Below are 9,846 nucleotides of genomic sequence, written 5' to 3'. Positions count from 1 at the left end.
GAGTCATTTTGACATTAGAGAAAATAGGTTTCCAGGAAAAACACTGCCCTGCGGGGTAGAAGCTTTCCTCTTAGCCTGTGTGTCACCTACTTTTCCCTCCCCAGGACCTTCTCTATTTGTGCTTTTATCTCTGCTGGGAATAACGCTGGTGGGCAGGCACCACATTATCTGTGCCATACAAAGCCAAGGGCAGCCATGTTGAGAGAAAAATTTCTCCTGACATTTTCATTTGCTAAAACTGTGTCTTTTTTCTAAAAGATGTATTTTGGGTTGTTTGGGGTGTTATTTTTGGCTAGAGTCATTGTCACATTTGTTATAGAAATTTAAGTCACTTCAGATAGTTCAGAAAGTTAAATCTGGCAGGAGATGTGCACTTATTATTAGCAATACTACCACTCTGGTGACAGCTGGTGCTGGTTTTTGTTGCTGATTATAATGAAAATGTGAACTTGACTCTCTTATTCTGTTTTAATTTCTACCTAAATCAAATGAGTTGCTTCATTGATCAACTAAAAGAATTACAAAAATCCTTTATAAGAGTCTATTTTTGTGAGAACATTTTGAAAGTATTGAGGGTATTTATTTACTAGCGTATTATAGATTCTAAATTCACCAATAAATTAACTTTTAAAATTATTTTTATTTATTTATACATACAAGAGCTAGGGTACAGGCCAGAGATGTGGGGGTGAGAGGACTTACCAGAGACAGAGTGGGGAGCAGAACAGGTGGATCCACTGAAATCCACTGCTGAGGGGAGCAGCGAGGAGACAGGAGAGGTCTGCCGCGCCCTGTGGGTCACTCCCTGGCTGGGGATCAAACTCATGCTGCAGTGGCTCGATAGCTTCTTAGTACTGAGACTTAACCCCTGCGCCACCAGGGAGGCCCTCAATCCCATTTTTAATGTAACATTTATTCTGTTAGGAGAAGGTGCCATCATAGGGCCAGTGTGATATTAAGGGAGGTTCTGGGAAGGTGAGCAGTTCTGGAGCCACCACATGGGCAAGAACTGAGAAGAGAAACATGGAGGTGGGGAGCACTTCAGGGGGAGGTGTGGGAGCGGGTGAGGGACAGAAAGAGGAGCTGACATCTCAGAGAAATAAATCATGACAAAAACAGCTGCATTCCTGCATTTTTATCTGGAATGTGTCACTGAACAAATATCTACATGGCTTTTCTCTCAACAAGAAAATAAAATTGCATTTCGTGATCACTCTTACTTTTTGTCCATTTTGATGTTTCTCTACCTTTTTTTAGACCCAGCTATAAAATGGCCCATCAAGTGTGTTTACTTGTGTTGCATATTTGGTGTAAGATGCTGGAGGAAAGACAGCTGCCAGGCTTACATCTTCTCAACTGCCTGTATAACAGCTCTTCACTTCAAAATTCAAGAGAATTTTAAAACAGGGTTATCAGCTTCAGTACTGCCTGCAGCACCAAGGTTTTCAAAGGTTTAGCATGTTAATAGGAGGTAAATCTGGGATATTAGGTGCATTTTATAAATTTGGTATTTAGCCCCTAAGTCAATACAACTCAGGGTAGAACTTCCCATGACTGGGAGATTTTCCAGGGCTCAAGGAATAGCACTTAGGGTGCACGATACTTTTTCCTGACTGCCATGGAAAATTCGTGACATTTATGGTTCTTGACTGTATTTGAAGGGTAGACTAGAGCACATTTAAAACCGTCTTAGAGTGACTATACATGAGTGTGTTTCATGTTGACAGTTTAAAAAAAAATTCCCTACAGAAAGGTTTAAGCAGTAAAAAGAACCTACTACTGAAATGAGAAGAATTGCTGAGTTTCGCCAGGATTACATGAGGACCAAGGATTTGGCTGGTCCCCAGGGGCGGAGGGGGGCAGGGATTACTCCTGGATCCTGGAGATTCCAGCTGGGAATCTCCACGTTTAGTCTTCCTGACTTTGGCAAAGACTGGTTTTCTTGCAGCCTTGCAATTTTCCCTTTGAGCCACTGCTGAGTTAAAAAGAACTTCCGAGCATCTGGCATGTGGGTGTGAGGTCTTGGGAAGCTCTGGGATCTCGGGCTGGGGGAGCTCGGATGGTTCACCAGTGAGGTGAGCTGGGGTGGCGGCTGAGAGGGGACCCACTACATTAGAGGGGGGCCTGCCAGGGGGCAGCAACGTCCTCTGGAGAATACTTTCCAGGCCACCGCTCTGTGTTTTTTTTCTATAGAAATGTCCATGTGGAAAGGAAGAAGTCTGCTTGACACCCTAAATACACATCATGCTCCCCCACCTCCAAGATGGATCTCTTGAAACAGAAAATGAGGAATATGGCTGCTCTAATTAGAAGGAGGCTTGGCTGCCCCCGGAGCCTGGGAGGACAGATCTGTCCCAAAAACCAGAGAAATGGCTGCAGGAAGACAGAGGACGGGACCCGAGTCCACCTGGATGCGTAGATCAGGCTTCTTTGTGCCGTCAGCATTCTGGAACACTCTGACAAGGCTCCCCATGGTCAGTGTTTACCCAGTCCCCTCTGGACAACCTACAGAGACTTCTGAGATATTGGGGAGACTCCTGACGCCACTGGAGGAAATCAGAAACCACAGGCCCACTTTGGGAGAATTTCCCAACCACTTGGAAGCATCTCCACAATCTCAGATGGTGCTAAACCCACCCCCGTTTGCAGAGGATCAAAGCCAAGTACAGCAGCCTTTGCTGTCCAGAGGCAGAGACGAGCTCTTTGTGCAAAGGAGTCCAGCCCATCTGACTGGGATGTACTGGGGGGCCCGGGGCTGCAGGGACATGGCACCCAGAGACTCAGAGGGGAGCGCAGGAGTTCACAGGCCAACGCTGCAGGCGGTAGCAGCGTGCCTTCTAAAAAGCAAAATGGCCCTCCCGGAAGCAGCGGAGGACGATCGGCCCGCCACGCGGGGTGGGACGAGAGCTCTTGGGGCACCGTGGAGCGTTGCTCGGGCACGCACAGCCCAGGAGGGCAGGCGGGGCCTGCAGGCTCCAGGCCTGCCCGTGCTTCTGCCCCTACACAGTCTTGTCCAAGTCTAGCCGGGAGAGGAAAGTCCCGCATTCTCAGCCCAGACATCACAGAGCGCGTATTCACCGACAAATGTGCTAAGGACGGTGTCTGTCGATTTTGTATAACGAATTATTGTAAAGTTACAATTTTCATGAAATAATCTCCAAAGCATGTCCCGCGCACGCCCAGGCCCTGCGGCCAGAGCTGTGCACGAAAGGCCTCTTCTGCTCCCACCACTCGCCAGCAAACGAAAGGAAACGCTGAGTCTCCTGGGAATTCCTCCTAATTGCTGGTTTTCTGGGGCTCTCATGGAGGGAGGCCAGCAACACCGGCTTTAGACTCAAGCACACACTCGGGTGTGATTCTTACAGCCACACTTAGCAGCTACAGTACAAGAGCTTAGAGTGATGGTTTAAATTAAATGTTAATAAAAGACATTTTTATATTTGCTATTTTCGTATGTTCCCAAAGTTTATATCTTGAAAGTGGATTTAGAAGATACATTTGGTTTACACGTGAATTGTGCTGTACCCTAAAAGCATCCGATTACACTTGCATTTGCTACTAAAATACCCTGAGAGCTTAGAAGAGATGATAACAGATGTGAACAGAAACAAATAATCATAAATGCAATTTGAGGCTGTGATGGCTAACACTTCACACAATCTTCAAATTCGTGTCTGAGCGCGTGCGAGCTGCCCAGTTGATATTCTGGGCTGTGGGCATGAAGGAACCTACTCTTCACTGTGAGTTGAGCCTCTTCAAATGGCAAGCCGGCGCGCTCCCTGTTTTAAGCAAGGTAGCAGTTTTCACTCAGTGAACACACTTTTCAAAGAAGTTCCATATCTGAAGCACCTACCAGAAGCTGTCCCGCAAAGCAGACGAAAAGGATGAAGGCCAGCGAGAGAAACGCAGCGCCGAAGGAAATCCCCAGGACGGACGTTCTACCGGGAGAGAAAAGGGGCGGTTACTGTGGGCCTCGCTCCTTCCTCTGGAAAGCCACCTGCAGCGTTTCCGCTAAGCTGGGACGTCACTGAATGAGGACTAACTCTATTAAGTTTTACTACATTTTGTTTGGAGACGATTTACTAAGTTTTTGGTAAATGACAGTAAAACATTCACCAAAAACGCATCCATGAAAGTGCCTGCAGCTGAGTCTGATGGATTTGTCAGGACCCATGAAGACTGCCCTGTAAGGCGCTTGTATTTGCTACTAACATACTCTGTTAGCTTAGAAGAAATGATAAAAAAATGTGAACAGAAACAAATAAACATAAGCTCTTCCTAGAGAATCTTTCCATAACTCACCTGACTGTGCTGGCTCCATGCTCTCCCCGCTGCCCGCATGACCCCGAGCCCCTCCTAACCCCTGTCCTTTCAGGAAACACTGAACCCTCATGCTCCCCTATAGGAGACATCAGGATTCAAATCCAGATGCAGTCGAATGTTCCCCGGGGTTGCCCCAAGGCCACGGGCAGTAGGCCCACTGAGAAAGTGAACACGGAGCTTCCTGGGGTCACTAGGACGTCTGCCACTGGCGGATCACAGGCGGGTAAGAGCATAAGAATTGCGTTCATTTCTGAGAGGTCCTTAAAATAGTTAAATATCTCAAAGTTTTAAAAACTCATTAAGTCCAAGGATAGACATGCTCGGGGTATTCACAATGAAAAACCAAAGGTGAAGTGGAAACAAAATATTCGGGGAGAGTCCAGTTCGTTCCCAAGACCACTGTGGAAACTGCCGGTGAGCTTGGCTGGCGATGCCCGAGAGACAGGCCAACTGGCTCTGAAACGAGGGCCAAGGACCCGACGGTGCAGCAAAGGGAAGAGCAGGCGCAGTCAGCGCCAGGCAGGAGTCACCAGCCGAGTGCACAGGTGTGGGCCCTTGGGGAGGGGAATGGAGGAAGTGGCTGAGCCCCCTCCTGCTTCTCTGATGGAGGCCCCACTCAGCTCACCCTCTCACATACACACCTTTTGTGGGAGATGACTGGACACCCAGCGAGATCTGCAAAAACTTGAGCTCATACTAACTACTTGAGCCGGACCCAGTGATGTCGGGGCGCTGAATACTCTCCTGGGTCTAACTCAGCACTTGGCGACACCTGGCCTGATACTGACACTGGTGCGCAGCTTATGAGTCACAGCAAGTCTCTGCTAGGAGGTGGGTCTCGATACTCCCGGGACTGAAGAGGGACATGGTGATTTCCGATGAGATTTTGTTTGCCACCTTTCCCATCTGTCTTTCTTTTTTTTTTTTTTTTTTAAAGATTTATTTATCTATTTATACAAGCACTGGGTACAGTCAGAAGCGGGGAGGGTGAGAGAATTCACCAGAGCCAGAGCGGGGAGCAGAGCAGGCAGAAGGACCGAAGTACACTGCTGAGGGGAGCAGCGGGCGGCAGGAGAGGTCTGTGAGCCATGTGGGACCCTCGCCCGGTGGCCGGGGATTGAACCGGCGCTGCAGAGGCTGCGGGTAGCTTCACAGCCCAGCGCTCAACCGCTGCACCACCAGGGGAGGCCCCCATCTGTCTTTATAATAGAGCCCTAAGGGGTTTTCTTTGCTCTCCTACATCTTCCTGGTGTCAGAGTAATGTCAGCCTCAATAGACTGAGTTCAGCAACACTACATCTATTTTTTAGGTCTCAAATGGTTTAAAAAATAAATGAATAATCTCTCCTGGAAGGCTTGGCAAGTTTCAATTATAATGTCATCTATGAAGACGATGTTGATGGTAGCAATCATGGTGACAGCGATGTGATGGTGGTGATGATGATACAAAATAACCCCTAGGAGTATCTACTATCTACCAAGGACTGTTCTTAAAGTTTCATTAAGTACAGTCCACTCAATCCTCACAATAATCCTGGATAATCATGGCTACCTCATTTTACCAGAGAAAAACTGAAGCCCCAAGCAGCTGAAAACCATGACTAAAGTTCTAGCTCTACTAAGCGCTGTGGTGGAACAATGATGTTCCTGCTCTTTTTAAGGATCCCATAGGGCAAAGACATGTCATGCATATGCCAAGCTTACTGGCTTTATTTCTTGAGGGAATTTTAATAATTTTCCTAGAAAAGTATCCATTTCATTTAGATTGCTGAACGCAAATTATTCCACATAGTATTTTCAAAATTTAAAGACTCCATATTTGAACTAATTTCTTCTTGGACTTAATGTTATTTTTCTTTTTCTCACTAGATCAGACTTTTGAAGCTTTGCATGTGTATGGGTTTCAAAACATAAAGTTTTGGTTTATTAGTAAGGTCCATAGTTTGTGATCATATTCTGTTATTAGTTTCTGGTTTAACTTTTAGAAATTCCTGTTTCAAATTTTGTTTTGTTCTCATTGTTATTGATTGTCAGTCTTTTGCATTTTCTAATGCAAGCATTTAAGGACATAAATATTCCCATAATTACTGCTTTAGCCAAATCCAAAGCTTCTGATTAATACTACTTATTGTCATTCTCTTCTAAAAAGCCTATCATCTCAACTGCCATTTCCTCTTGATGCAAGAGTAATTTAGAAGTCTGATTAATTTCACAAGGATCTGTCCTTGTTATTTATAATTTTATTAGATTTGATCAGAGATCACAGTCTCTATAATTTCTATTGGGATAGTTTATTTTTCTTCTTGGGAGAGATAAATATACTCTATTATGTCTTAATGGATTTCTGAAATGCTACATACCTGCTTTATGCTGGAGAACAATATATGTTCTCAAACATAGCTATTGACAGGGCCTCATGAGTTAGTCAAAACCCCAAGGGGCTTATTGGCGCAATCTGGTCTATCAACTTTAGAATCCATTAACATTTCCAGCTGGAGAGACGAGCTGACAGTGACCTACAGCAATTAGACACCGTGGCAGAGGATGGGCTTCGTGGAGAAGAATGTGAATCAGAACGGACGGTCACAGAGCAGGCCCAGAGAGGTTTTGCTCTTCTCTACCCCACAATGTTTGCTTATTAGAATCAATGTCTGCCATTTTGCTCTTTCTGGGGAGAGTTTACAGGGTTACATTTCTTGGATGGCATCAGAGTGATCTGGAAATTCGAGTGAAAGATAAACTGCCTTTTAAAAACATTCCTGAAGCAACACGTCCGCCTAGAGAATCCAGCGGGCAGAGGGGTGATTGAACGGTGGGCGACCCAAGGCCTTTGCTGGTGGAAGTGCTGTGTGTGGTCATTTATGAGGGAGGCGTGAAGCTGTGCTCTGGACACTCAGCGCTATCGAGCAATGTTAGTTCAATAAAATAATCACGGAAAAGTAGATAAAATACCGTGAAATAAAAAACCAAAATCACCCCATAGCTAAGCAGGGCACACAGGTACCACTTTACAGACCCTGAATTAAGGGGGGGGGTCCCCTGCCCCCCCCACGATGATATATGTTGTATCACCCCTGGGGGAGAGTTCCAAATCACCCTGATGCCATCCTCTCCTCCTTGAAGGCAGCTGGCGCTGGGGAAGGCACCCCAGGGCGAACCCCACACACTTACTTCGGCAGCACGAGAATCTGCACGACGAAGATGCAGAAGAAGATGAGGCACGCGCAGGTCACGTAGTACTTGAACGCCGGCAGCGCCGTGGCCCGGTACTAGGGGCAAGAGGACACGTGAGAGCCGGTTCTGGGCGGGTCGGAGCAGTTCCGCAGCGGCCTCACCGACACTGGTTCAGCATCTTACACTCACGGACGTGGCCCCCCGCCGCCCCCCGCCGCCCGCCACCAGCAGCGAGGGTCCCCTGTGTGGGCTGAGCAGGGGGCTTCCGCGGAAGGCGGTTTCTATGAGCCAGACTGTTCAGAAACCCATTGAAGGGTAACTGAGTGACTGCAGGGAGGAGCTGGGGCACCCGAACAGGAGGGGGTGAGCCTGAGGGGGGGTGGGCCTGCAGGGTCACGCTTCCCTCGGGTCTAACGTCCACGATGACATGGCAAGTGGAGAACATTCCCCAAATATAGTACTTCCCTCGGGAACAGTATTGAGGAAAGGTAATTTCCTCCTGTGACTAGCTTATCGCAGCATTTGATTTTATATTTCTCTTAATGCCACTTGGAGGTGACGGTTTCATTCACAGCTCAGAGACGGCGAGTGGGGTCTGTCGCCGGGATGCCATCGTTGCTTGTCCGAGCCCGGCTGGTTCTTTCCGCCCAGGGTAGCTGCCCACTCGGAACTGCAGGGGCAGAGCCAGCAGGCGGCGCCCATAACGCCAAGGTGGGCTCTTCCCCCTGGGAGCCCGCACTCCAAAGCTCACCAGAACCAGCTCATTTAATCCTGCAACGGCCACGGCAGGCACCATCTGTGCCCCCACTCTGGGACGAAGGCGCACCGGCCCGGACCCACTGGTCACCACTCTCAGCAGACACAGCGCGGGGCAAAACCAGGATCTTCACCCCGCTGTATTGGTTTTCAACCACCAGGCTCTACCACCTCCCCACAGAGAGTTTTATAATAAAATTAAAAGGAAATAAAGGCTTTGTGGTGACGCTGCTGAAACCTCCTGACAGCGCCGGCAGGTGGCATCAGCGACCGCTGCGTTTTGTTTCCCCAGTTATGGAAGCAGAGTGTGCACCGCCCCGGCTTTCACCACTGGGTTTTTTGAGCCACGGTGCATCTCTGGCGGGTCCTACAGGTGTTCCTCTTCCTCAGGGTCTTGTCGCCTTTTACCCCTCCTGCCAGCCGAGTATCAGGCCGGGACAGGGGAACAAAAGATCCCAGCGCTCTCTAAACGATGCCGCCAAGTTGGTCTTTGAAAATGTGGACTCACAGGTGATGTCGGCAAAAGCATCGTTTTTACATGATGAGTCCCTTCTGTTTACTGGACTTTTTTATAATGAGATTTGTGAGTTAGCAGCCAGGATAATTTATATGCTGATGAAGAAGTATATTAGCATAATTGCCAAAATGGGGTATTTTGCACATTCAATGTCACCCTTATCTTTTACCTCTTATTTTCTTCTGGGCTTTGTGCAGAGATAGGAGATGGAATTTCCTTCAGCATTAACAAAGGGAATGGCCTTCTATCAGGTAGGGGTAACTGAATATTTAAACAATCAGTAACCATTTGTATCTGTAAAGTTATTCAGGATAAAACGGTCAATAATCACAATAAATCCAGTTCAATACCAGTCGGGCAGCTGCCGGGAGGCGACCCATTGGCCTGGGAGCAGGCACTCGTCTTGCTCTCACCGACACAACAGGAAGTTTCGGTGTAACTATAAAATCCAACCCTGATGAATTTTGGGAGGGATTTTCGATATCTCTATTTAATGTCGATAAAACAATTGAATTGTCTTTGCAGAATTTTAATCCACGGTAATGACAGCTACTATTAGTACGGTCGGTTTTGTTCAAACTAAGACCAGTCATATGTTGGGTGATGAAAATAATCTCTTACTTATTCCTTTTCTAGATCAACATCCACAGGAGGTGAATGAAAAAAAGCTGACCTAGAAAGGAAGGTGGTCCTTTGAGCATCACTTCACTCATTTTAGCAAATCCACGTCACACTCAATGTGTAAAAACTAAATGTCCTCCTATGTATTTGTATCTGAAGGTAATGCAGGGGTATGTTGGGAGCCACAGTTTGGGGTTTTCATTCTCCCAAATAGGTGTCAAGGTAAACCTCATATTTTTAATCAAAAAGTTAAAATAATTTGTGTAAAGTCACTGCAACTGCAGCAGGAAGGATCTTGTGTGTTTTTAGAGAATATGAACTCAGATCTCTCTCTTCAGTTCCAAGTTTCAGACGCGGAGACATCACCCCCTCCAGAGCCAAAAGCTGAGACGTGGTAACCAGAAATCAGCCAGAACAACATACGCGTGTCAGAGTCACGAGAAATTCTGGAGTTTG

The 9,846-nt window shown here is 47.1% G+C and overlaps 1 protein-coding gene across 1 annotated transcript in view; it reads right to left on the bottom strand.

Annotated features, from left to right (window-relative positions):
* ADCY2 (adenylate cyclase 2) overlaps positions 1-9,846 on the bottom strand; it is a gene marked incomplete at both ends in the record, with an annotated part of 223,081 nt that overhangs the window by 31,466 nt on the left and 181,769 nt on the right. The window contains 2 exons of the mRNA XM_084233659.1: positions 3,854-3,938; positions 7,494-7,591. Of these exons, the coding sequence (XP_084089785.1) occupies positions 3,854-3,938; positions 7,494-7,591 (183 nt within the window). The remainder of the gene's footprint in view (positions 1-3,853; positions 3,939-7,493; positions 7,592-9,846) is intronic.

The sequence above is a fragment of the Talpa europaea genome (genome assembly GCF_964194135.1).
Source record: "Talpa europaea genome assembly, chromosome: 5".
In the NCBI taxonomy this organism is placed as follows: Eukaryota; Metazoa; Chordata; class Mammalia; order Eulipotyphla; family Talpidae; genus Talpa; species Talpa europaea.
Note: the sequence above shows the minus strand (reverse complement) of the source record. Positions and strands in the feature narration are given on the sequence as shown.